Source organism: Musca domestica, unplaced genomic scaffold, assembly GCF_030504385.1.
Source record: "Musca domestica strain aabys unplaced genomic scaffold, Musca_domestica.polishedcontigs.V.1.1 16, whole genome shotgun sequence".
In the NCBI taxonomy this organism is placed as follows: Eukaryota; Metazoa; Arthropoda; class Insecta; order Diptera; family Muscidae; genus Musca; species Musca domestica.
Genome location: NW_026712219.1, coordinates 5,507,254 through 5,530,173, shown reverse-complemented (window position 1 = coordinate 5,530,173; position 22,920 = coordinate 5,507,254). Strand labels below are relative to the sequence as shown.

The following is a 22,920-nucleotide window of genomic DNA, read 5'->3' as shown; positions in this document are numbered from 1 at the left end:
GACCTCCAGGCGTTCTATGCACAATAAAGGAATTACAGATCCTCTATAGGCAATATAAGACCTACAGGCAATAGAAGACCTACAGGCCCTCTATAGGTAAACATAATATATATAAGACCTACATGTCCTCTATAGACAATAGGAGACCTGCAGGTCACTTATAGACAATAGAAGGACCTGCAGGTCCTTCTAGACAATAGAAGGACCTGCAGGTCCTTAATAGGCACTAGAAGACCTCCAAGTCCCCTTATAGACAATTAAAGTCTTCTAATCCTTTTATGAAAAATAGAAGACCCTCTGGCCTTCCATAGGCAATAGGAGACCTCTAAGACTAAGACAAATAGGACCTTCAAGTTCTCTATAGACAAAAGAAGACCGTAGGCAATTGATGATCTTCTAAAACAAGACCTCAAATATTTCCACCAACATCATCTAGGACTTCTTTAATCTATAAAAAGTCTTTACTTTTCATAGGGCTCTTTTACTATTGGAATAATTTTATTTTTTGACATAAATTTTTGACCCACAGTGCACCTGCTGTTTCTGTATTGAATTGTTCAACCGACCTTGTTATTGCCTTAATAAATTATGGAGATATTTTCTCACTACACAACTGAATTGAAAACCGAAAAAAACCTCTTCATCGATAACGTTAAATATTTATATAACTCTAAAGCAATTTAATTTCCAACCATCCTTTTGCCCTGTTTTTTTTTTTTTTTTTTTTTTTTTTTGTAACTAAGTTCAGTGTGTCAATGGCATGGTGTATTGAATTTTTCATAGTCCTGTGTAAATGGCTGCCATTGAGCTGTGGTCGTTGTGGAACACTCCACCGCATTTGTTTTTCTTTGTTTAAACATTTTATTAACTTAGGTCAACACTTTTCACATGAAACCTTACCATTTAATGACGGCACGTATTTCTGGTTACTGCATTTTTCCTGTGGTCATGGAATGAATAAACTGAGCGGGAGAACGTGTGTCCCTGTGTTCACAATTGATTTAAATGAGGCAATTTAAACCAGTAAGGAAAGCTCAAAAGTCGGGCGGGGCCGACTACATGATACCCTACACCACTATGCATAATTAGGAGAGCTCTCGTAAAAAGGTTTATACTGGGCATTTCAGAGCTGTATCTCTGAACCGGGTTTCTCCAAATTTGACGTATTAGCTTCTAGACTGAATTCGGTCTTATGTACGAAAATTCTTGCCATTTGGGCTGATATTGGCCATTTGATGCACATTTAACACGAAATCGGATGAAGATATATATGGGAGGCATATCCAAATCGGAACAGATTTTAATAAAATTAAAATCAACTATTTTTGGGCTTTATCTGATATCTGGTACCAAATATCATTCCTGTGGAGTGCATATTACGAATGTGAGGGACTTAAAGACCAAATCGGATGAAAGATATATATGGGAGCTGTAGCTATATATGAAGCGATTTTTACTAAAATTGGTGTACTTGCTTCTAAGCTGGTTTCTGTCGGATTTGCTAAAATTGATGCTATTACGGCCATTTGGTGGTCAATCACCAGAAATCGGATGAAGATATATATGGGAGCTATATCCAAATCTGAACCGATTTCGATAAAATTTAAAACAGCTATTCCTGTGCTCCATCTAATACCTGGTACCAAATATCACGGTTGTGGAGTGAATATTACGAATGTAAGGGACTAAAACACTAAATCGGATGAAGATATATATGGGAGCTATATCCAAATCTGAACCGATTTCGATAAAATTACAAACAGCTATTTCTGTGCTCCATCTAATACCTGGTACCAAATATCACGGTTGTGGAGTGCATAGTAGGAATGTGAGGGACTTAAAGATCAAATCGGATGAAAGATATATATGGGAGCTATAGCTATATCTGAACCGATTTTCTCCAAATTTGATATACTTGCTTCTAGGCCGAACTCGGTTGTGTGTGCCAAAATTCAGGTCATTTGGACTGATAGCGGACATTTGGTGCACATTCAACCCGAAATCGGATGAAGATATATATGGGAGCTATATCTAAATTTGATCTGATTCTCACCAATTTCAATAGGGTTCGTCCTTGGGCCAAAAAAATATTGTTTGGAAAATTTCATCTCAATCGGATAATAAATGCGACCTGCATTTTGTTCACAAGAATACATGGACAGACGGACTGACGGACGGACAGACGGACTGACATGCATAAATCGACTCAGAAAGTGATTCTATGAAGGTTCTCAAAAGTAACTATGGGTCTATCTCGTTTCCTTCTCCATGTTACAAACAAATGCACAAAGACATAATACCCTTACCACTATGTGGTGTAGGGTATAAAAAGCATATACCATTAATGTCAAACGGGTTGAAATTATTCGCATGAATACACACACATTACCCCTTCGAATGAATTGTCCATATGAAGTCAATATCCGTTCAATAAACAATTAAATAATAATTATATTAATTAAATAATTAAAATTTTATTTTGTTGTGATTATTATTGAATATAACTAACAAATAGCATCAATTGCAAAGGCTTTTATTCGGTAGGAGTGGTACATTATGTAGTAATAATAGCTGTGTTTTTAAATTCAGCAATTAACATCTGTTGGACATTAATGCACGTTTCAAAAATTGTGTAGGAATGGGTTTTATATCACCCACCTGAAGTGATATAGGGGTAGTTTATCCTAGTGCTCAAAATTTAAACGATTTGAGAGACATATCTCCCTCTATTACTTCATTGCTGAGGGTTCAAACGTCCCTGTAGGTGAAATTCAAGTACACCTAAGTCTGTTTTTACACGGTAGATTGGTTCCAGAAGAAGCCGTGTAAAAAAAAACCGTGTAAAAAAGACATTGATCTTATACAAAAATGGGTGATTTGTTCCTAATCTCTAAAACCTATTAAAATTAGTGAAAAACAAGAATTTTTATTTTTTTCTTTACCAAACACGTTTTATTGCATTAACAGTTCACAAAATATTAACACGTTTCAATTGCTCTGACCAGTAAATTTTATTGTATGCACATAGTGCTATTCACATTTGCTTTGACCAGTAAAAATTGTTTGTACGCGCTAAAGGGAAATTTACTTAAATCTTTAAGCTAGTGTTCGCAAACTATCGATGGTTTCAGACTTTTTTCTTTCATAAATACTTTTTTGTGATATGAACATACTTCGCAAAAATTAAATTTGACAAAAAAATTTAAGTACATAAACTTTCAGATCGTGCTAAATGAAATAAAATCGTGTAAATAAATTAAAAATATTCAATTTTCAAACCGTGTTATATCAAAACCGTGTACAAAAAGACCGTGTAAAAACAGACTTAGGTGTATATTTACTCTCAGAGTTCTCCACTGCATTGGCTGAGTGGACATTGATGTTAAAGTGTGAGCTTTACTTACATTACTTTTATATATTCAACAGAACACTTCATATAAGACCAAAATCAAGAAAAAAATTTTGATAATATTTTGTTGAATTATGGAATCATAAGCGCTTTTATTATTATATTTCCAAATATAGGGTGAGATGAAAAAACTGCAACCAACTAAAGACTGCTGTCATTTCTAAGGCACTCGTCTGACAGCTGTTAAAATTATTCCAGTGACAGCTCATTATATCGTTTACAAGCGTACAAAAGTAATTTGGTGAGAATTTTCCAGAAAAAAATTATTCGTGATGGAATTCAAGCGAGATAGTGTGATTTCTTTATGTTTGCCTGGAAAACCACAAGTGGCTATCGTTAGAGCACTCCAGCATTTGGATGTGCATAAATATTTTGTGTCTCGTACCATCGCGCGTTACCGTGATACTGGAAGTGTAGCCCGACGTCAAGGAAGTGGACGGAAGAAAACAACAACATCAGCAGACATGGTTCGAAAAGTAAAAAAGCAACTTGATCGAAACCCGAGTCGCAGTAGCCGTCTGTCCATATATTCTTATCCGTCCGTCCGTCCGTCTGTCCATGTATTCTTGTGAACAAAATGCAGGTCGCATTTATTATCCGATTGAGATAAAATTTTGCACAAATCATTTGTTTGGCCCAAGGACGAACCCTATTGAAATTGGAGATAATCGGTAAAAATTTAGATATAGCTCCCATATATATCTTCGTCCGATTTGCCTTTTATTGTGCACCAAACGTGTAATATCAGCCCGAATAGTATGGAATTTTGCACATACAATCAAATTAGGCCTGAAAATAAGTATGCCAAATTTTATCGAAATCGGTTCAGATATAGCTATAGCTCCCATATATATTGTTCATCCGATTTGTTATTTTTGTCCTCCGTAGCCGTAATATGCACTCTGTAACAACATATTTGGGGAAATATATCAAATGCAGCTCAGAAATACCTTTGCTAAATTTTATCGAGATCGGTTCAGATTTGGATATAGCTCCCATATATAACTTCGTCCGATTTACCTTTTATTGTGCACCAAACGTCTAATATTTGCCCATATGGGATGAAATTTGACACTTACGACCGAATTGAGTCCAGAAGCTAGTATGCCAAATTTAGTGAAGATCGGTTAAGATATAGCTATAGCTTCCATATATATTGTTCATCTGATTTCTAGTATTTGTTACCCACAGCCGTAATATGCACTCCGTTACAACGATATTTCAGGAAATATATCATATACAGCTCAGAAATATCTTTGCCAAATTTTATCGAGATCGGTTCAGATTTGGATATAGCTCCCATATATATCTTTATCTGATTTTAAATTTATTTTGCACCAAATGGGCAATACAAGTCCGAATTTAAAAGATACAAATGCATCGGCATATTTAGTCCTTTAAACTTTAAATTTTAATTTTAAACATAGCGTGTATGATTGAATTCTCCTATAAAAACTTTTAATTGTTACGTGGAGCTCTAATAAATTAGCAAAGTGGTGTAGGGCATCATAAAGTCGGCCACGCCCGACTTTAGGACTTTCTTTACTGGTAATATTTGTAAACAATGTAATGAGCTGTTACAGGAATAATTTTAAGAGCTTTCGAACGATTGGCTTAGAAATGACAGCAGTCTGAAGATGGTTGTAGTTTTTTCACCTCACCTTGTAGGGGTTCAGGTATTCGTATAACCCCCATACAACAGTACCTTTCTATATTCCATATTTTTATGTCTTTTCCTAGAGAATTGTTTCGAATTCGGCATTTGGTGGTAACAATGGGTAGTACTTCCTATGCAGAAAATCAAAACTATACTTTCATATAGACCCCATATAACGGTACCCCACAATATGCGATATTTTGACGATTGTAGCCAAATTAACAATAGAATTATCTCAATTGTTTTGAGTTCATAATTCATATGGCCCCCATTTAACTGTACCGACAGATTTATGGTATTCTGTTTCATTTTGTCACAATTTTAGCCCGAACTTGCTGTAAATTTACGGTTTTGTCTTCCCAATACCTAGGAAACATCCCTGCAAAGAACTGTCTGTATAGGTCCAAGTTTTTAAATAGTCCCCATAAAACTATACCTCGGTATTTTATTTTAACGGGATTATTTAATACTTGGTGTTTTGAGTTCGTAATAGGCACCATCTTCTCTGGCAGATACATTACTGAATGTTATCCATGTTTTCGTATAACCCCATTGATTATTAAGAATTTTTGTAGATTATAGCGGTATATTTAAACTTATTTTATATTAGGTTGTTTGTGTTTGTTGTTTTTATTCCACATGAGTTATTGAGATGTTGAAGATAATGAATTATACAGGGTTGCCCATATTCGACGGACCCATGACTCTTTGGGCCCATTCCTATCGACGAGGCTTGTCCGCAGGCAACATTCTTTGCGTCAATTGAATTTTGTACGGGAACAAATGCAAATCAAGGCGAATAATCCGTTGTAAAGTGGACCGAGTCATGCCCAACTGCTGAGAACGGCGTTTTTGGGATGTTCTTGGGGACCTCTCAACACTGGCTCGTACGGCAGCGATATTCTCGGCCGATCGCCTTGGTCGACTTTTATATGGCCTCTTCGGATTGGAAAGAGCCTTACCAGTCGAAAATTTTTCATATAAACGCTTAATGTGTGTTCTTAGAAGGCGCACTTCTCAAATTTTTTAATGTTTTAAAAGCACGTTGAGTTTTCACAATTGACTTCTTCTGTTGAAGATAAATTTCAATATTTCGCGTGGCGTGTATTGGTTCATGGTAAAAATCTGCTTGGACTGACGCTTCAAACGCGGTATGTCATTAAGCGATGTGACATCTCTGTCAAAATTTATGGCGTTTCAAGATAGATCCGTTGAATATGGACAACCCTGTACGATAGCATAGCCTGCGTACCTTGGAAAGATCTTCTATGAACAATAGAAACCTTCAGAAGAAAACTTCCAGACCTTAAAAGACCTTTTTACAGTATTAGACCTCCATGTCTTCTATACACAGTAGAATACCTCTTGACCTTCCATAAACAGTAGAAAACAGTTACAGATCTTCTAAAGACACTAGGAACCCTCAAAGTCATCTACAGGCAATGGAAGACCTCGAAGTCTTCTTTAGATAGACAATGGAAAACCTGCAAGTATCTCTCTTCTATGAACCATGGAATACTTTAAGCATTTTTATGAACAATAAAAGACAAACAACAGAAGGACTTAGAGCCTTTATTTGATATGTAACTGCTAGGTATATTTACAGGTCGTTCCACTCAGTTATGCTTTCGCGATCAGCAGATAATTAAGTAAAAACTCCCTCCCAATTGAGCACGGAAACACCTAACTACACAGCAACTTCAAATTTCAGTACTGTTTAAAAATAGATTCAGACCTGCAACTTTCTGAAATAGTTGAATTAGTACTTCAAAGGAATTGTTCACTATTCCTTTTGAGTTTTACTTTTATTTACCAGTTTTAAGTCTCCTCTTCCAGATGTAATCCGAATCGCTGCAAAATCCCATTACTGATTGAAACAACCACATTTAAATCGAAAATCATAAAAATAATAAAAATATGTCCAAATTTATAACCCACAAAATAATCAAATGCCTTCATAACTCAGCAGATGAACAATGCATAGCAAATGACAAATTTATTTGTCATTATGTGGATGCAATGAATATAAACATATAAAATTATATAAATACAATGACAACAATTGTAATTTAATATTTAATATTTAATTATATGAAATAGAGTCCAAGTCCATGTTTGCTTTAATTTTAGTGCTCATGGGCGGACACAACTAAACTACAAACAGCTTTATCAAATTAAATATGCACATGTGTCGATGTCGGTATGTATTTATGTGCAGCAGAGTGTAAATAGTACTTAAAAGTACATTTACATTGGCATTTGTCATTTTGTCAGTTGACATATCTAAGCAAAAGGGTCTGCTGGACACAATGTTTTCTTGTTGTAGGGGCGCTATGAAGTCCCTTAACGTTACATACACAAGGGTATTCAAGCTTAATAATAGAAAAAAAAAACTAGAAGTTCTTGTCTTTGGTTTTCTTGTAATTTCTTCTCTCTTATCTGGAATTAATACTTATGTATATGTATATGGACATTAGGGTTGGCATGTATAAAATATTCAAAATTCAGATTTTTTACATCGAAAAATTAAATTTAATTTTACACCCCATGCTTAAGTATATCCTCTTTCTTAACAAAAATGTTGTCTTTTTTTTTTTTTTTTTTTTTTTTTTTGAATTATTTGTGATCCAATCAACCCTAATACACAACCATAGTGAAATCGTTATTGTAATTTTGCTTTCACTTACATTCTTCTTATCTTCTCCTTCTTTTTTTTTTTTTTTTTTTTTTTTTTTTTGGAATGCAGTGGCAAAAGATACACCTGACTCAGATAACGACACAACATGCGCTGAATTAAAGGCTGACGAAGGATACAAATCCTCAGTGAATAATGGTACCATAAGTCGTAGTTGTAGCAGACCAATGTCAATTTGTTCGGAGCCCGAAAAGAAATGGGTGGACGTTGTGGCAGGTAAGTGTTTGACATACAAACATGGATACGTACATTATGCATACAAACCCAAATCAAAATGAAAGAAATGATCTATGTTGAGGGCAAAAGCGTTGAACATTTAAAAGAGATTAGTAAAACAGATAATTCCTGGAATTTTCAATGAAATTTTGTGAATATTACAATTTTGGTAAAATTGATTTCAATTTATAAATTTATTATTTAGCTGCGGCATATAATAATTGGCTGTAAATTGGGCATTGGATGCACCGAATAGCAACAATTGTGGTTTCAAGAAAATAGTAACAAAATATATTTAATTAAATTTAAAAAAATGTATTAAAGTACAGGGTGAGATAAAAAACCGCAACCAACTTCAGACTGCAGTCATTTATAAGCCCCCCGTCAGACAGCTGTTAAAATTATTCCACTGACAGCTCGTTATATTGTTTACAAGTGCACAAAAGCATTTTAGTGAGAATTTTCCAGAAAAAAAGTAATTCGTGATGGACTTCAAGCGTGATAGTGTGATTTCTTTATATTTGGCTGGAGAACCACAAGTGGCTATCGTTAGACCACTCCAGCATTTAAATGTGAATAAATCTTTTGTGTCTCGTACTATCGCTCGTTACCGTGATACTGGTAGCGCAGCTAGGCGTCAAGGAAGTGGACGAAAGAAAACAGCATCATCAGAAGAATTGGTTCGAAATGTAAAGAGGCGACTTGATAGAAACCCTATCGCAGTGGCCGAAAAAATGGCTCGTGACCTGAACATATCGCAATATTCCATTCGGCAGATATTGTAAAATGAGCTCGGGTAAAGCCATTGAAATTCCAAAAAGTGCAAAAACTTACACCGCAAGTAAATTGACTCAAATGAGCTAAAGAGTTGCTTCGCTTGGCCGAAAGTGTTAAACTGCCGAATTAGGTTTTCTCCGATGAAAAAACATTCGTCGCCAGCAGTTTGTAAACAAACAAAATGATCGTGTTTACTTGCCAAAGAGGTCAGCTGAAAATGCACCCCTCCGGTTGGCCACCAGAACTCAAGCGCCGGCCATGGTGATGGTGTGGGCCGCCATAACAGCCGATGGTCGCTCTACACTCGTATTAATCGAACGTGGCATCAGAATAAACGCCGAATACAGGGTTGCCCATATTCGACGGACCCATCTGGCAACGCATAACTTTTGACAGAGATGTCACATCGCTTAATGACATACCGCGTTTGAAGCGTCAGTCCAAGCAGATTTTTACCATGAACCAATACACGCCACGCAAGCGCTCTGAAATAGTTGAAATTTACAAGAAGTCAATTGTGAAAACTCAACGTGCTTTTCAAAACATTAAAAAATGTGAGAAGGGCGCCTTCTAAGAACACCATTAAGCGTTTATACGAAAAATTTTCGACTGGCAAGGCTCTTTCTAATCCGAAGAGGCCATATAAAAGTCGACCAAGGCGATCGGCCGAGAATATCGCTGTCGTACGAGCCAGTGTTGAGAGGTCCCCAAGAACATCCCAAAAACGTCGTTCTCAGCAGTTGGGCATGGCTCGGTCCACTTTACAACGGATTATTCGCATTGATTTGCATTTGTTCCCGTACAAAATTCAATTGACGCAAAGAATGTTGCCTGCGGACAAGCCTCGTCGATTGGAATGGGCCCAAAGAGTCATCGAAATGGCCGAAGATGACTTGCAATTTTGGAACAAAATGATCATGTCCGATGAAGCCCATTTCACATTGAATGGGACCGTAAATAAGCAAAATTGCCGTTTTTACGCCACTAAAAATCCTCAGGAGATTCAGAAGTGCCTCTTCATGACGAAAAAGTCACAGTTTGGTGCGGCGTTAGTGCGAAAACGGTCATTGGGCCATTTTTCTTCCAAAATGAAAATGGCCATGCTATTACTAATTATTCGTCGAATGCGTATGATGCAGTTCTGGTTTCAACAAGACGACGCTCCACCGCACACAAGTCGCATAACAATCGATTTTCTGAAAAATTTATTTCCGGGCCGTTTGATGTCGAAAAGTGGTGATTTGGACTGGCCACCTCGTTCGCCCGATTTGACGCCGCCTGACTTCTTTTTGTGGGGATATTTGAAGTTAAAGGTTTACGTTAACAAGCCAAGGACCGTAGAAGAACTCAAGGACAACATTCGTGAAGAAATAGCCGCTATTCCGACCTAAATGTTGGCCAAAACGATGGAAAATGCAGCAAAAATGGCACAATACGTCATCAACGCCAGAGGCGGCCATTTGAGAGATATCATATTCAAAAATTGATGTAAACATATCTACTTGGAACAAATTAAATTATTAACATTGCCAACCGCCAATTTTTTATTTTTTTCTTTGATTTAAAAAAAAAAACATGGGTCCGTCGAATATGGGCAACCCTGTATTATCGCGAAAATATTCTGGAGGGTGTATTAAAACCGTGGGAACGCAAACATTTTGGCCACAGACCTTGGACATTCCCACAGAACTCAACACCACCGCACTCAGCACACGTCTCCCAACAATGGTTACAAATTGAAGTTCTTCGCTTCATTTCCAGCGCACAATGGCCACCAAAATCTCTCTCAAAGGTGACCAATTCGAACAATTCTAAACTTATTCCAAAATGTGATGTGTGACGTTATTTGTTCTAAAATTCTAACAGTAACATGTAAAATAGCTGTAAGCTCAACCGGGCCCAATTATGAATATCCTCCACCATTTGGAACGAATTTTTTTATTTTTTTCCATAAAATAAAATCCGTTAAAAATTCTGTTAAAATCTTAAAACTACCAAATGTAGCCATCATATTAGGTGCTAAACGACGACGTGGGCCTGTATAGGCAACTTTTGTCATAAGCCAAATCATCAATATGGGCAGGTACTATTATAGGGGGGGCTACACGAAAATGTGGACCTGCACAGACAATTTTCTGTCATAGGCTTTAGTATCCGTTACGAACTTTAAATACCAAATTTGATACAACTTCGATGAATAATGTCGCTAAAATCATCAAAATACCGAATATCGGGAGGGCTATACGAAGACGTGAACCTGCACAGACAATCTCTTTTCATATGCTTCAGTAGCCATTACGAACTTCAAATACCTAATTTGAAAGAATTCCGGTGTCGCTAAAATCATCAACACCTTAAGTCCTGCAGACATTATATACATTTGAGTAAAATTTTATCAATCTACTTGAATTCGTTCGGAAGCTGGAGTGATTTCCACAGACGGACGGACATGGCTAAACTGACATAGAATTTTTTTATATATATATTTTTTTTGTCTGGGGTCTAAAATGTATATTTCGAGGTGTTACAAACGGAATGACAGACTTAATATACCCTCCATACTTTTTTTTGGTGGAGGGTATAAAAATGTAAAATAAAAAATGCTAAATTTAGTATATATATTCTTGATCAGCGTAAAATTCTAAGACGATTTAGCCCTGTCCGTCCGTCTGTTGTTATCACGCTACAGTCTGAACGAATTAAGATAGGAAGCTAAAATTTTGCACAGATCTCTCTTTTGTCTGCAGGCAGGTCAAGTTCGAAGATGGGCTATATCGGTCCACATTTTTCAATGGAATTGTCTGAAAATACACACAAGTAGTTCCTTGTGGGTACTTTATACCTCGGCAGAGAATTATCTATATAGGTCCACAATATCGTATAGCCCCCACGGTATTCGGTATTTTGATGATTTTAGCCAATTTTTTCAATGGAATTGTCTGAAATTCCACAAAAGGAGTCCCTTGTGGAAATTTTACCCCCTCAAAAAGAATTGTCTATAGGTCCACGATATCGTGTATCCCCCATATAACTGTACCCCCGATATTCGGGATTTTGATGATTATAGCCACATTTTTCAATGGAATTGTCTTAAAATCCACACAAGTAGTTCCTTGTGAGTACTTTACCCCCTGAGAGAGAATTGTCTATACAGGTTCACGATATCGTATATCCCCCATATAACGGTACCCCGATATTCGGTATTTTGATGATTTTACCCACATTTTTCTTCGGAATTGTCTGAAATTCCACAAAAGGAGTCCCTTGTGGGCATTTTACCCCCTCAAAAAGAATTGTCTATATATGTCCACGATATCGTATATCTTCTCTATAACTGTACCCCCCAATATTCGGTATTTTGATGATGTTAGCCACACTTTTCAATGGAATTGTCTTAAAATCCACACAAGTAGTGCCTTGTGAGTACTTCACCCCTGAGAGAGAATTATCAATACAGGACGACGATATCGTATATCCTCCATATAACGGTACCCCTCAATATTCGGTATTTTTATGATTTTACCCACATTTTTCATCGGAATTGTCTGAAAATCCACACAAGGAGTTCCTTGTGGGTACGTTATATCTCGACAGAGAATTATCTATATAGGTCCACAATATCGTATAGCCCTCATATAACGGTACCCCCGATATTCGGTATTTTGATGTTTTTAGTCATATTTTTCAACGGAATAGTCACAAGGGGTTCTTTGTACACAAGGGGTTCTTTGTGAACACTTTACCCCCCGACAGAGAATTCTCTATATAGGTTAACGATAACGTATAGCTCCCATATAACGATACCCCGCGACATTCGGTATTTTGAAAATCCACACAAGGAGTTCCTTGTGAGTACTTTACAGGCAGACATAGATTTGTCATTATAGGTCCACAATATCGTATATCCTTCCATATATCGGCACCTTCCTATATTAGATATTTTAAAGATTTTAAAAGAAATTTTTAATGGATTTTATTTGTTTTTGAAAATTTTCTAATTCGTTCCAAATGGTGGAGGGTATTCAAAGTTCGGCCCGGCCGAACTTACTGCTTTTTACTTGTTTACATTGCAATAATCCGTTTTTTTAATTCTATATAATTTATTCTACATAAATTTGTATATATAATAAAATAAAATAACAAATAAAAAATATAAAAGCGAAACGAGCAGCGAGTTCAGCAAGTAGGGTATAAAAAAGATGTTGTAAATTTAGAAATATTCAGGCAGAATTGAATGTTTCGATTTCCTTCAATTTTTCTACCCAAAATATTCCGTTGATAACATTTTCATCTTTATTTCATATTTACTTTCTCAATTACATAATTAAATACAAATATTTTATTACTGACAATGTGATAGCTTTACATTCTCTCGAATACTTCATTAATGTTAAGGACATATGTATATACATACATGTTGTTATATGGATGTGTGTACACATTCGGCAGTCTCACAATTAAATCCACTGTCCACATTTATCCAAATGTCTTCATTAAATTATATGTATCACTGACTATTTTTCTTCTTCTTCTCTCTCTCTCTGTTCTTTGTCTTCTTTCAGTTCCCCTCATGATGGCCTACGTAACGCGTTACATTTACGGCACCGATAAATTACGACCCAATGCCTTTGAAGTGCGTGGCATAAATGGCACATCGACGGGCATAATACACTGTGATGATTTGGCCATTTTAAGCCAATGGTTGAAATTGATTAACGACAACGTTGTGGGCCTGACACATTTACAGGTAAATAATAAACCAACAAACACACACATACAAACAATCAAATCGAAATAATACATCTGCAGCATATGGCTATTTATTCGTGTTTTTGGGGAGAAAGAAAACTTTGATTGAGTTGACAAATGGGGTTGTGTTCTTTTAGTGTGGGATTTTTTTCGGTGACAAATAACAGCAATGGTGTTAATATTTACTTGGGATTTGTGGAAATTAAAATTGTATTCGATAGTGAAATGCTGTTCTTATACCCTCAGCCATATGGCTAGATAGGGTATATGTCATTTGATACGGTCAAAACGTGCCTAGTCGAAGTAATGGTTTTAGAACCTAGGTCTCTTTGGACCACATCCGTTTCAGTGCATTTGGAGTCGATCTAGCGATGTCCATCCGTCTGTCTGTCGTTCTAGCTGGTGCGTACGATAACTCTTGAAGGGTGTATCCGATTTGGTGCAGATTGGGTACATCGTAATATTTTAGTCAAACTTTGATCCAGTTCAGGGCTGGGCAAAATCACTCCTTCTGATACTTCCCCCACAAAAGGTCGAATTTTTCATAAAATATATTTTCTGCACAGAAAGAGAAGCTATGATCCGATTTTGCTCCAACTTTGCAAATCGTAATATTTACGTCAGTTCTAGGTGAGGTGCAAAAATGGATAAAAACGGCCCACTCCATCAAGTACCTCCCCCACAAAATGTCAAAATTTTGAACAATTACAACTCTTTTAAAAAGTGATGTTAAAGTCCGATTGTATTCATATTTCACACATCTCAATACTTTTGATAACCTAAGGTCCGGTGTTAAGATGGAATACATATTCTACATATATATTCTGCACAGAAAGAGAAGCGATAATCCGATTTTGCCCAAACTTTGCAAATCTTAAATTTTGCATCAATTCTAGGTCAGGTGCAAAAATTGATAATATCGGTCCACTCCATCAAGTATCTCCCCTACAAAATATAACTATGATGCTCATTAAACGTGAAATTAACATCCGATTCCATATAAACTCTTCACATCTGAATATTTCTATCAACACAAGATATGTTGTAAAGGCGGTAGAGATCGGACCATTTCTTCTGTTACCTCCCCACAAAGCCTCAAAATTTTAAGTATCCATGAAGCTCATCCTATTCCATTAAGACTTGGTACATCTCATTATTTCCATCAACGCAAGATCTGTTATATAGATGGTTGAGATCGCAACATTTTTCTGCAACCTCCCCAACATAGAGATCAAGCTTTTGATAAACAAGCCGCTCAAAGAAAGCGAAATAAAAACAAGTAAGCAAAGGCTATAGGCGTGCGGGGCCGACCATGTGATACCCTACAACACTAAAATATGTTCGAAGTCCCCTTATATCCAAATCCATTTTGGAAGATTCCGTTTTTGAAATAATGTCAAAGAGCCCCGCCCAGAGATTACCCTTAGTTTTTTGACCAGCAGATATTTACGCACTCCGTAGTGTTGTTAAGTATTCAAAACAATTTCACACGAAAGATGTGGTCTATTTTAAAGCTAAATAAAATCCAATGGTCATCCAAAATGCTAGACTTCTTCCCTGTCCTTAACTCTCTTCTGATGCGAAATTGTGTCGATTAATTTTCAATTGTGGCCTATAGAGCCACTACAAAATTAGAAAAAAATAATTTTTTAGTCTACTTGCCCCTCTAGATGTAGATCTTAAGAGCGAGAGGCTTTAATCCTGACCCTAACCCTACCCCCATGCAAAATTTCGTGAGGATTGAACGATAATTGCGATATGTATATAATACCCTCAAAACGTAGTGTTGGGGGGTTTAAAAATTTAGAAAATTTACAATTTAAAATTGTAAGTCAAATTGAAAAAACCATTCCGAATTGATGGGAATTGTGAAAATCGGCCCAACGGTTTTTGATTTATAAGCAGAATAAATAAGATACATTATTTTACATATACAGTGTACCTATTTTGCTATGTATCCGATTTCTTGGCTATTAGCATCACTGTAATGGTCAGAAGTGATCTTTTAATGTATTTTTGATTTGGCTGGGATTGAAAATATTTGCAATTTGGTGGGCATTTTCCTATTTTCTTACATAAAAGTTTGGGTCTATTTTACCCGCTAATTGCTGTCCGATGACCGCCCGTATTGGTAGGTTTCTGTCCCCTCCTAAACTCTAACTCCATGTTAATTTTCGCGTCGATTGGTTCATAATTGTGGCCTACAGAACAACTGCAAAATCAGGAAGTGTTTCTGTTTTTGGTCCATTTCAACCCCTAGATATCGTGCGATCCGATCTCGTGAGGATCGGGCTATAAATGCGACCTGAAGAGTGATTACAAATTAACATGGACAGACGGACAGACGGACGGACGGACATACATAGCTAGATCGACTCAGCTCGGCGAGATAGGAAGATCCATATATACATTCCTATGTGGGAAATCAATATTTCGTGGTGTTACATAATTTTTGGCCCAATCAAACTTATAATACCACCAACACATAGTGTTGTAGGGTATAAATATGTATCTGCGAACCTCTTCTGGTATCTCACTCACAATGGGTCACAATTTCCAATACTTTTATCTGTCATAATTAGCAAAACAACTCAACAACTTGATATGAAATTTAGCGGATTTTATGATTTTGCATAAAATTAGATATATACGTTCGAGTTTCTTGTAATTTTTCCCATATCAATATGTTTATTTATATTGATGGAGTATGAAAATGAAATAGTTCGGTCGACTATATCTGGTACCTCACGCACATTTTAACATTTTCTAAAAATTTCCACAGATTTCATACAAGGTGGAGAGAGTAACCAATATAGTCCAAACTTGGCACGTCGCAATATTTATGTCATATGTATTTAGGTCCGATACGAAATGGACAATATAAGTCCATTCCTTCGGGACGTACTCCATAGATGGTCAACAATTTGAAACATCATAACACAAGCCAAAATATATTTACAAAATCGAACATAGGCTGAGAGTATTAATTTGTTTATTTGTATAAACAGTTTCTTTTTTTTAAATATTTTTTAAGGATTTTCTGACACAACATATTAAAAAAATCGCAGGTGTATTGCAAATATACAAATCATACATTTTTATAGTAATTTAATTATTTTTTTTTTTTTCAAAAATTTTTTCCTCACCTGGTGTACAGTTACTATCCCATGACTTCACTGCCTTGCCGTTGCTGTTTTCGTTCATTCGCAACATATTTTCGTTAACTGCAAAATAAACATTCTACTTTATATATATTTGCATTCTTTAAATTTACATTTACACCTGCACTCCACACCCACATATACATATACGCACACACAAACACACATTCACAACGATATTCGCAGATTCATTTACATTCCTTGATGTACCAACAAAAGTTTTGTATTGCAATAAAACAATTTGTTCATCATGCCAACCAACACAAATAAACAGCAACACAGACACACTTCAAAACACACACACACACGGAGACCCCAATACAATATCATGAAATCCCAAGTACTTTTACAAAATTAAAGCCCAACACGCACACACATTCATCGAAGCACAGCAAAATAAAAGGAAACAACTGGCGGCAACTAAAATGGTCCATCAACACTCAACTACAGTCACTTCGTTAACTGGCGGTAAGCCGCCCTAGCCCCCCCCCCCAACAGCAGGTGTATGAGATACAGTTGGACTTCCTACATGTTTGCAGAATATCTACTCTGTTACCGGAAAGTTACCCACAATTCGTGGAATAGCAGCATATTTTGTACTCTGTAAATTTTCAACTCAACTCAACTATGATTTACTATTTATTTATTAAAAGAGTAAAAGTAAAACTTTCAGAGATTTCCTTTTTGGAAATGTGAAGAGTTTAGCATTTTCCCTTACAACGGCTTTGAGCATCTGATGCTGGCAAACGTTTCAAACTCTCTCTTAGTCTTTGAAGTTGATATTTAGTTTTGAAGAATGCTTTGTGACACCTTATAATGGGAAAAGTTCGGCCATCACTGACATTCGATTGCCATCAAAGTTGTAATGGAGTGGACCAAGAAATGTTGAGTGAGGTGTGGTTTAATGTTGAAAGTATCAATAGCTGAAAAGTGGAGTTTTTGTAACCTCAATTTTATGGCTGTAGTGGAAAGCGCTTAATTGAAATAATGGTTTAAGACCTCATGTCTCACCGATCTAAATTCCTTTCAGGACATTAGAAACATTCTAGTCAAGTCCGTCCGAGCCAGTAGACGGCACCACTTGCCAATTGGCGGTATGGCATGTCCCAACAGTCGGCAAACCAAATTTTTTGTAAGAATAATTAATAATAATAATAATAATAATAATAATAATAATAATAATAATAATAATAATAATAATAATAATAATAATAATAATAATAATAATAATAATAATAATAATAATAATAATAATAATAATAATAATAATAATAATAATAATAATAATAAATTAATTCATTAAAATATAATATTTTAGTTTATTTAAACTAATTCGACGTCTTTATTGTACTTTTCTTCAGAATATGGATTGTTGAGGACCTTCACAGACAAAAATTTAATTTTTATTAGAATAAATCATCTTTTTTTAGCGGAATTGTACACAAAGATAGCTGGCAATATATTTGAAGTAAACAAAATACATTTAGTTATAATAGTTTCATTTATTTGGGCTTAAAAATAAAAAGTGCCGACTACTGGGACAAGCGTCGGCCTTAGGCACACTTACCTTATATCTTTTTTCAAAATTCTTTAAATTTAGAAGGAGAGGTTTTAGAAAGAGTATTCGATTATAAAACTTGCTCTAACATAGACGAACTTATTGGAATATTCTAAGCTTGGTAAGAAAACGAAACTCTTTTATCATTGGTTAATGGGCCAATATCCTTCATTTTTGCACCTGATATTAATCATATCAAAATATTACAATGTGAGAAGTTTGAACCATATCTGGTTCTCCCATTGCTCATTATGTGATGTGATTGAGGCTATAGAGGGTATGCAGGGTGAGATGAAAAAACTGCAACCAACTTCAGACTGCTGTCATTTCTAAGCCACTCGTCCGACAGCTGTTACAATTATTCCTGTGACAGCTCATTATATTGTTTACAAACGTACTCGAACCATCGCTCGTTACCGTGATACTGGTAGCGTAGCCCGACGTCAAGGAAGTGGACGCAAGAAAACAGCAACATCAGCAGAAATGGTTCGAAAAGTAAAGAAGCGAGTTGCAAATATTTAAAAATTAGCTCGGGGAAAGCCATTGAAATTCCAAAAAGTGCAAGAACTAGCACCGCAAAAGAAAGAAAATAGACTCAACAGAGCTAAAGAGTTGCTTCGGTTGGCCGAACGTGGTGAACTGCCGAATTTGTTTTTCTCCTATGAGAAAACATTCGTTACCAAAGAGGTCAGCTAAAAAGGTGTACCTTCGATTGACCACCAGAACTCAAGCGCCGGTCATGGTGATGGTGTGGGCCGCTTGCCGTTTGTTTGTAACAGGCAAAAGAAAACGAGATTCCTTTTGATGATCTGCATAGAATCACATTCGATGCCGATTTATGCATGTCCGTCCGTCTGTCCATGTATTCTTGTGAACAAAATACAGGTCGCATTTATTATCCGATTGAGATGAAATTTTCCAAACAACATTTGTTTGGCCCATATATCTATATATATATATATATATATATATATATATATATATATATATATATATAATATATATATATATATATATATATATATATATATATATATATATATATAATATATATATATATATATATATATATATATATATATATATATATATATATATATATATATATATATATATATATATATATATATATATATATATATATATATATATATATATATATATATTATATATATATATATATATATATATATATATATATATATATATATATATATATATATATATATATATATATATATATATATATATATGTGTGTATATATATATATATCTTCGTCCGATTTGCTTTTTATTATGCACCAAACGTGCACAATAAAAATAAGTATGCCAAATTTGATCGAAATCGGTTCAGATATAGCTATAGCTCCCATATATATTGTTCATCCGATTTGTTATTTTTGTCCTCCGCAGCCGGAATATGCACTCTCTAACAACAATATTTGGGGAAATATATCAAATACAGCTCAGAAATACCTTTGCTAAATTTTATCGAGATCGGTTTGGATTTGGATATATCTCCCATACATAACTTCGTCCGATTTACCTTTTATTGTACACCAAACGTCTAATATTTGCCCAAATGGGATGGAATTTTGCACATGCGGCCGAAGCTGGTATGCAAAATATGGTGAAGATCGGTTCAGATATAGCTATAGCTCCCATATATATTGTTCATCCGATTTGTTGTATTTATTACCCACAGCCGTAATATGCACTCCGTAACAACGATATTCAGGGAAATACATCAAATACAGCTCAGAAATATCTTTGCCAAATTTGATCAAGATCGGTTCCGATTTGGATATAGCTTTCATATATATCAATTGGGCAATACAAGTCCGAATTTAAAAGTTATAAATACTTCAGCATATTTAGTCTTTTGAACTTTAAATTATAATTATAATCAAAGCGTGTATGATTGAATTCTCCCATAAAAAAAAAAAAACTTTTAATTGTTATGTGGAGCTCTACTAAATTAGCAAAGTGGTGTGGTTATCATAAAGTCGGCCCCGCCCGACTTTAAGACTTTATTTACAGTTTTTTTTTTTTTTTTTTTTTTTTTTTTTGGTTACATTACTCTTTAGTTGTATAGAAAACCTACAGGGTTTTAGTCGGACGAGCTCACTTATTAATTATTTGATAATGGGAAAAGTAAGTTATTTTGCTTTGGAATTTTTTCAAGATATAACCCACCATTTTCAACCTACAGGTAATGCAGAAGGTAGTTTTTTTACATTAACTTTCAATAGTTTGTGGAGTTTATACAGCTTTAATTTTTCCCGGACAAATGTACATTTCACATTTTTCGTACTCAAATTGACTTTATATCTCTAATAAATACTCCCATTATACCTATTTTTATTTGAACCACAACCAAATATTTATATTGGCAATATTCACTTCATCATCCAAATACCTAATCTCTGACAAAACTTTAATTTCCAATCTTATAATAAACATTCCATTAGCTAGGATAACAACAATAATGACAACCCCGCCACGACCACCAGCACAATAACAATAACCACGATGTGAATACAATTAAATTTTTGATTCCCCAAGGCCACAAATATTTCTGCATTAGTTTGCTAGCAAATGCATCTGTGTGATCGCAAAAATTTTCCCAAGTTTTGACACACATTTCGAATGCACCTCAGGCTGAATGAAGAACCCAACCACTGGAAATTGCAAACATTGAACAAAATATATATTACTTAGTTGCAATATTTTGGGAGGTGGTGGTGGCGGAATGGTGATATTGGCATTGCATCTGGGATATATTAAAATCACAACTAGTTCAATTGCGAAATTTCAATGCACAAATCGTTAAAAGGGACACCGAAAATTACTGTCGCAATTTGTGTCATTGCCTGGAGTTGTGGATTTAAGTGCCACAATTGATGTTTGATGAAATGCCCTCAAAGCTGCCGGGGTGAACTCTGTGTGTGTGTGTTAATATTTGAGGGGGGTGTGCTTGCGTGAGACTGTGTGCGTGGGGATTTTAGAAAACGATATTCTCTTATCGCACAGCAGTTGCCTTTGGCATTTAATGTGTTGGATAATATTAATATGAAGTATGCAGATTAGATATCCTGCAAAGGGGAGCATGATAGTGGTTCAAGCATAACTGCACACGGAGGTTATTAGCATGGAGCAGGGTACATATTTTGAGGATTGGAAGAAAATATAGAAGACTTGTGAATATTCTTCTGATAATGGAAATCCGAATGTTGATCTTCTACAAACAAAAGTCTTGCAATTGGAAGACTACACTGTGTCATAAAAAAAACTTTTGACAAATATTCAACCCAGCAAAATCTGATTAACAATATAAAAAGTATGAGTCGGTTTTGCCGAGAGATTTATAAACTTATATCTTATAATAAATTTGATTTAATTATTCATTGATACTGCCAAAATGTGCCGATATAACGGTTTAAGACCCTAGGTCTCTTTGGACCAAAGCCGTTTCAGGACATTACTCGACATTACACGATTGAAGGGAGATTCCTATTTGGTCCAAATTTGATAAATCGTCTATCAAACTTAGATCGAGTTTGGAGATGGGCAATATTGGTCGACTCAAAGTCGCAATTTAACAAAAAATCGAATTTTGCTCCAACTTTGCAAATGGAGAGAAAATGGCTATTATCGATTCACTCCCCACAAAGCGTAAAATTTGGAATAATTGTAGGTCTTATAAAATGTGATTTAAGAGTCCGCTTGTCTTCAAATTATTTAAACCCAAGATTAAGTGTGAAGTTGGGAAATTATGGACAAATTCTTCTGATACCTCCCTCACAAAGGGTAAAAAATTTGAATATCCATGAATCTCATTAACGTTTGATTCCATAGAGACTTGGTTTATATCTATAATTTCATCAACACAAGATCTATTATATAGATGGTACAACTAGAACCATATTTTCTGTTAACTCACCCACAAAGGGTCATAATTTTTTTGGTTATCTGCCAAAACTTGTGAAACAGGTCAGCGATTCTTTACAACTCGCTATATCTAAACATTTTTCACAACCAGAAACATGGGATGAATATGGAAATGGAATACTTCGGTCGACTATATCTTGTACCTCACGCACATTTTCTAAAAATTATCACATATTGAATGAAAGCAAAAAATATCGGAAATAGCATCAAAATTTAAAATAAGTTTTGATTTTTTCGAATTGGTCACCTTTGGCACGAATTATGGCCTTCAAACGGCCAATGAAACCATCACTCGCTGCCCGAATATTGCTCTGCGGTATTTTGGACTTTTCCCGGCGAAGCCCTTGCTTAAGGTGATCGACGCTTTGGTATTTTTTTGTGCCAACCGTGCTTTCCAAAAAACTCCAGATACGATAGTTCAACGGATTGGTATCCGGAGATTTTGGTGGCCATGAAAATGAAGCGAGAAACCTCATTTTGTAACCATTCTTTATTTTGTAACCATTCTCGTGCTGAGTGCGATGGTGCTGAGTCCTGTTGGAATGCCCAAGGTCTACGGCCAAAATGTTTGGGTGCCCAACGTTTTAATACACCCTCCCGATTATTTCCCCCATAATATTAGGCATTTATTCTGATGCCACAATAATTATTATGAAGACACAATCGATTTTTTCACATTTAAAAGCTAAAATACGCTAACGATAGCATCTTGTGGTTTTCCAGCTAAATATAAAGAAATCACACTTA

The 22,920-nt window shown here is 35.4% G+C and overlaps 1 protein-coding gene across 2 annotated transcripts in view; it reads left to right on the top strand.

Annotated features, from left to right (window-relative positions):
• The window catches only part of LOC101901649 (gamma-1-syntrophin), a 214,727-nt gene that overhangs the window by 106,630 nt on the left and 85,177 nt on the right, over nucleotides 1-22,920 (top strand). For both annotated transcript variants that reach the window (XM_059120023.1, XM_059120022.1), the window contains exons 5-6: nucleotides 7,813-7,977; nucleotides 13,317-13,501. In XM_059120023.1, coding sequence (XP_058976006.1) covers nucleotides 7,813-7,977; nucleotides 13,317-13,501 — 350 coding nt within the window. The remainder of the gene's footprint in view (nucleotides 1-7,812; nucleotides 7,978-13,316; nucleotides 13,502-22,920) is intronic.